This window comes from Dermacentor silvarum, chromosome 7 (assembly GCF_013339745.2).
Source record: "Dermacentor silvarum isolate Dsil-2018 chromosome 7, BIME_Dsil_1.4, whole genome shotgun sequence".
Lineage (NCBI taxonomy): Eukaryota > Metazoa > Arthropoda > Arachnida > Ixodida > Ixodidae > Dermacentor > Dermacentor silvarum.
The window spans coordinates 92619284-92625283 of record NC_051160.1 but is presented as its reverse complement, the minus strand read 5'-3'; the positions used below and the strand labels follow the sequence as shown (position 1 = coordinate 92625283).

The 6000-nt window shown below is 49.5% G+C and overlaps 1 protein-coding gene across 4 annotated transcripts in view; it reads right to left on the bottom strand.

Annotated features, from left to right (window-relative positions):
* Window positions 1-512: 512 nt before the first annotated feature.
* LOC119459020 (beta-1,4-mannosyl-glycoprotein 4-beta-N-acetylglucosaminyltransferase) overlaps window positions 513-6000 on the bottom strand; it is a 59735-nt gene continuing 54247 nt past the window's right edge. The window contains exon 2 of one of the 4 annotated variants that reach the window (XM_049670983.1): window positions 513-747. In XM_049670983.1, coding sequence (XP_049526940.1) covers window positions 724-747 — 24 coding nt within the window. In that variant the 3' untranslated portion in view covers window positions 513-723. Of the gene's footprint in view, window positions 748-4235; window positions 4927-6000 lie in introns of those variants that run through there. The other 3 variants (XM_049670984.1, XM_049670981.1, XM_049670980.1) reach the window with 3 other exon arrangements.

The following is a 6000-nucleotide window of genomic DNA, read 5'->3' as shown; positions in this document are numbered from 1 at the left end:
GGGTTTGCAATCAATACGAGCACGGATCTTTTCCTAAAGTAGGGACTCCATAGCACACTGGAGGAACTCATAGACGCGCAAAAAACATCTCAGGTGGAACGACAAATAAAAACCAAAACAGGACGTCATATACTACGCAAGCTAGGAATGAATGACCACACTAAATACGGGGAAAAGAGGACGATAACGAGAGAAATTCGTGACAAGCTCCTAGTTACAAATATACCCAAAAACATGTATCCAATTTACAACAAGGGCAGACGCACGAGTAGAGCTGAGAAAATGATCCAAAGCTATGGGTCAGATGACAGAGCAACCTTTGTAGACGCGGCTGAATACCCACACAAAAATAGCTACGTGGCAGTAGTCGTAGATCAGACCCAAAGACCCCTTACAAGCATGTCAGTTAATACCAAACATTCCGGGACAGCAGAGGAGGTAACCATTGCACCAGCATTGGTCTCCACGAATGCTCAATAGAGATCATCAGCGATTCTCAGGCGGCCATTAGAAATTATGCTAAGGTAGGATCTCTTCTTAGACGTGGCACATCATCACAGTCAACGAAGAAAAATTATCAAACGCACAGCAGAACGACAGGCAATTGCTCTGGCTCCCAGCGCATACGACTCCAAGCATTCCCGCAATCTACCCCAACGAGGTAACACACCGTGAAGCTTGAGGTCTTACTCGCCGAGCAGAGCAGGGAGTGACTTCCATCGGTCAGGGGAACGCGGAGGAGGAGATCTGGAGACAAAAAGACAGATTAACAAGATTTAGCGATAATACCAAATTCTATCAAAATCGGAAGCGAATATTACCACTGCCTCACACTAAACTGAACAGAGCTGAGTCCGTTGCTTGGAGGTGATTACAAACAGAAACCTATACGAGTCCCGTATAATTAAAGACATTCTACCCCGAAATATACACGAGCGATATATGCAAGCTACGCAAGTCCCCTAGACCCACCCTTCAACACATGTGGGGATGTAAAATATATAAAGATAAAATGGCACTCTCCCAGGGCGCGGTGGTCTACTCTACGGGCGCGGTGGTCGACCGCGCTACTCAGCTCAGAACTCGAAGACCAACTTTGGGCCGTCCAAATGTGTTGTCTGGCACCTCCACTATGTTGAGGCCACCGCAGATTATGTTCTTCTTCTTTCTTCTTTCTGGGGTTTTACGTGCCAAAACCAGTTCTGATTATGAGGCACGCCGTAGTGGAGGGATCCGGATAAATTTTGACCACCTGGGCTTCTTTAACGTGCACTACAACGCAAGCACACGGGCGTTTTCGCATTTCGCCTCCATCGAAATGCGGCATTATGTGTCTTGAGACCCGCCCGCTGATTACAGTTTTTACATGTGTCTGAGTAGAGTTCTGGGTAACAACGATTGTAAGCGATCGGGTTTGGGAAGGTGTTTGTAGTATGCGCCGTTGTCGCCTGCTGTTTATTTAATGGGGAGTGTGGTGCGGGGTAATGCTGCAGCCTATTATGTAGTGTTTGGTGATTTCATTGTATTTGACCGTTGAGTTTCTAGAACAGTTATGAATTGGACCAGTTGGTGTGCATTCATTTTTTCTTGCGCTAAGTACTGTAGGACGCAACAGGGACTCCCCTGTTGCGCTCCCCTGTGTCATTTCGTGTCCGCTTCATATCTATAGTGTTCGTTTCGTCCCTGTTGCGTCCTACAGTACTTAGCGCAGGAAAAAAGGCGCGCAGCCTCTCTCCACACTCAGGCCCAGCGTTGTTCCTCACCCTGTTTGGCTCGCTAACTCTCGAGCTAGAGTGTGTGCGGTTTCGTTGCCCGGGAAGGAGGAGTTTGCGGGCGTCCATATAACATGAACGTCTCAGTCCCCGCAAAAGTTAGTCATTGATCCTTAGCGCCTCTTTCAAGGCCCTTCCCTTAGCGAAGTTATGAAGCGCGGTTCTTGAGTCACGTACCGATTACGACGCTGGCCGTTGTGGAGGCGAGCACCAGCGCTGTGGCCGCTTCCTCGGCGATTTCGGAATTTCCTGTTTTAATGGTGCCGCTGGCAAGCGGGTTGCCCGCTTGATTTGAGGCGACCACTGCCATGTGTCCACTGTCTGCATATTCCTCCGCGACTATATAGACCACATCTGCGTCGTTTTGAAATTTCTTAAGCAGTGCTTTCGCTCTTGACAGTGATTTCTTATCAGTGCATTCCTCGGCTCTCGGTGATGTTCAGGGTGGATGTTTCTGGGTAACGGGGGTGTGATGATGCGCTCTCTAGTTTCTCTTGGGATGTGTGGTGTGTGGTAGTGCGCGAAGACAAAGTTTAGTGAATTGTGCGCGTGTGAACGTGACCATGATCAGCGCAAGACGATGACGATGACAAAGATCGTCAAGCACGAGGCGCCGCGCCACAAAGAAAAGCAAACAAACCAAGCGCCATCCAATTGGAAAGGACCACAGCACTCACGCGGGCCAATGACCAATGCCCACGGAGCCCGAAGATCACCAATCCAAAAGTAACACACGGACCAGAGGGAAGAAAAACGACGCATTCTGGCAGACGGAGGGAGGAGTTCCAGAAGCGGCACCAGGAGAATGTCGGCCACCGGATCGGGGGTTGAAGACGGCCGTCGGGTTCCGGACCCGAGCCACCAGGGCTTCACCCGGCCGGGGCACCCTGCCAACCCATTCCTGGGCGTCGCTACTCCATCTGTTCGGGAAGTGCTGCCCGAGGCCGGCGAGCGTCTGCGCCCGTGGGCAGAACGAGAGCTGTCGGGCTACGGGCCCGAGTTCCACAACCAGCTGCCCCGCCAGAACGCCGCCGCCGTCTGCCCGTGCTGTAAGCAGCCGTCGACCTGTCGGGCTACGGGCCCGAGTTTGCGCCCATCTGCCTGGCGAGAACGCCGCCTCGCTCTTCACGTGCCGCCAGCTGCCCATGTCCCCTCCGCGAGCCGGAGCCGATGCGATCGGGCGCTCTACCCAGTAGTCGACCAGCCCGTCATCCAGTTGGTGAGACGAACGCCCTTCTTTCGTCGCCTTACCACCACCCTTCCACATCGAACTGTTACGCGCGCTATCATCTACGCCAAGCCCTAGCTCTGTGTGAAGTCTAACTTGGATTTTACTTGTGCCTTCCTTTCTATTAATTTCTTCTGCTCTTCACTTCATTTCTCCTACTTGCCTTCATAACGTATGTATTATATGTCTCGTACTGCTCTTTGAAACCAACGGCTTCGTCCTTTGATTCGGTCCTCTGAGGCCCTGCCTCAGAGACCTGCTTTCAAACAAGAACCTGCACATCACAGGATGTCGTATGTATCCCCGCTTTGCCCAGCGTACGTGCCATCGAGCTTGAGTAGGATGTGTCCTCCCGTGTAGCTTTGCCCGAACCTTTCGTATTGTGCAATTGTATGAGCCTCAACGAGCTTGTCTAGCGTGTTCTGTACTCCCAACGCATTGAACTTCTCGTTAGACGTGGTGATCGGTAGCCCGAGGGTTTATTTATATGCCTTTTTATGATGCATTCTATCTTTTGTGTTTACGCTACGTGTAACTTGAGGTATGGGGTCACATACACTATGCGGCTGACGACGTAGGCTTGGATGAGCCATACTAGGTTGTGTTGTTTCAGACGGTGTAATTCTTGTTGGCGATTATTATTCTCTTATAGTTATTGCTTCTTCGTTATGTCTGTTCTGAGATATTTGGAGTGCCAGTACTCTTAGGTGTTGTGCCTGGGGAATTGGATGGCCCCCTGCCGAGATTGTGATGTTGGGTCGTTCTTGATGGCGCTTCCGTCCTCTACTTGTAGGTCTGTATACATCAGCAGCTCTATATTCCGGGGAGAGCGTTTTACGCCCTTGTTCTCCACGTGTATCTCTACCGTATTGACTGCTTGCTGTAAAATGTCTTCGATGTGGCCATCGCTTCCGCCCGTCACCCATAGGGTGATGTCGTCCACATACACACTGTGCTGAAGTTCTACGATGCGTTCCAGCTCTGCCTGAACCACGGTAAATAGGAAGGGGCAAACCACCAAGCCTTGTGGTGTTCCCTTGTGGCCCAGTTCTATTTCTTCGGATTTCGTCCACGATTACCAGTACGTGTCTGCTCGACATGTTTAACGCTTTGGGGGAAAGCGTGCCAATCTTTGCGTTTTGTTGGGGTGGATGTATACACTCAGCACGAACAGGCTTCCTTCCTTTTTTTCGGGAGGTGATGATTTCGAGTAGGACGTGGTTTATGTTTCGTATACGCCGGTGTCGTGTTCTACAGTCGCTATGTTTCGGTGTATCCGTGTGGTTACTGTCGCTTTTTCATCTAACGTGCCATATGATTTGTATCCTGGTAATTCTGCGGTCCACCCAGTTTCCTGGAGGGCGATTACGTTCGGTGCTTGCTTGGTTTTTACGAATTGCTGCTGGTTGCCCCTCTTACGGCGAAACACACAATTCCACTGCCAAACCAAGTACGCGTTACGCAGTGCCATGTTGGTTACTCGAGTTCTCCATGCAGCTGTTCTCAGCCGCAGGTGGTCTGCTGTACGGCTTGCGCTGTACCGGCCGCGCTCCTGCGGGTCGGGCGTCTTTCGGCGTGTTTTCCGGCTGCCCTACTCTACCCTCGAGGGTGTCGAACCACTGTGACATTTCCACTCGCATCTGCGTTATCTGCGATAAGTTTTCTTTTATTTGAGAAGAGTACGCTATTTACATTATACTGTATATGGTGACTATGATTCTATGGCCGCATCAGCCATCTAAATCGTTCGGCATTTTCCTTGACGTAGGCGGGAGCCGTGTCGTTTGAGTCGCAGTGACTGAGCGGTTGGCTGTCGTCAAAGAGCCGGCCGTTCTTCCTCAGCGAGTTGATGTACCCGAGGTCCGTTTTCTCGGCGATGTCACCCCACCGCACTCCGTCATCCCTCTGCGCTGCTGCCAGCTTGACCTGCATGGTAGCATAACGATTGCTTTACTATAAAGTCGCGTTTACCAGCGGCGACCTTTTGAAAAGTTTTTCACATTTATGACAGTGTGAAACAGGCACAAATACAATGGAATGTCCTTGCCTGTAAGAGCGATACAAGCACACGACACAGAGTAAAGATTTTATGCTGTTGCTGCGGGACGCTAACTTTCTCCCTGTAACTGCCGATATAACAACAACTCTGGCAAAAACTCTGGCAACAACTTTTACAAAATCACTCCTATTTTCGATATACTTGTTTTGTGTTTTCAGCCCACTGTATGCCTCTCTAGGAGCTATTATTCAACAAAAATAAACGAAACGGCGCATCGACTAGTCAATTATGAAGTGCTCATGTTCACAGGTATAAACTTAAAAGTTAGATTTCTGACAGCATGTAGGACCAAGGTGTCCGAATTTTGTCGCTCTCTCTCTACAGGTCAGCCATGAAGAACCCATGTGGCTTTACGACCCAATTATTGTAACGCAATAATTCACGGAAAGGAAAAGAAACATTACCCAAGGAAAAAGTAGATTGTAAGACAGGTGATGGTGGTTACAAATGTTTATTCAGACGCATAGCTTGCCACATATATACTGAGCAAACGCACGACAACAAGGGCCAGTGAAGAGTATGTGAAGAGTCATCTGTCCGAAAACTTTGAAATTTCACGATGAAAATGAAATTTTATTATTACCACATTCCATACCCGTCGGAATGCAGCCGGCGCAGCCGATATTTAACCCGCGACCTCGAGCTCAGCAGCACAAAGGCGTAGCTACTAAACTAAGTGGGTGGGTTAATTTCATTCCCACATTGTACAAGAAAAATGAGGATGGACTAACGCAAGATTGTTCATTGATTTGAATGTGGTAAGCCACTGACGGTTCCCGCAGAGTTTTATCTTCTGCCCAGGATCCTAACACCATAAAAACGCGGTAGAAAAAGTCAGAAATTATTGTGCGGTCTGGGAGGCCATCCTCACAATGACCGGTGAATAGATTTATGAACTGTTGATGGATGTTAAATCCGCAGTATCCGACGACGGAGACTTT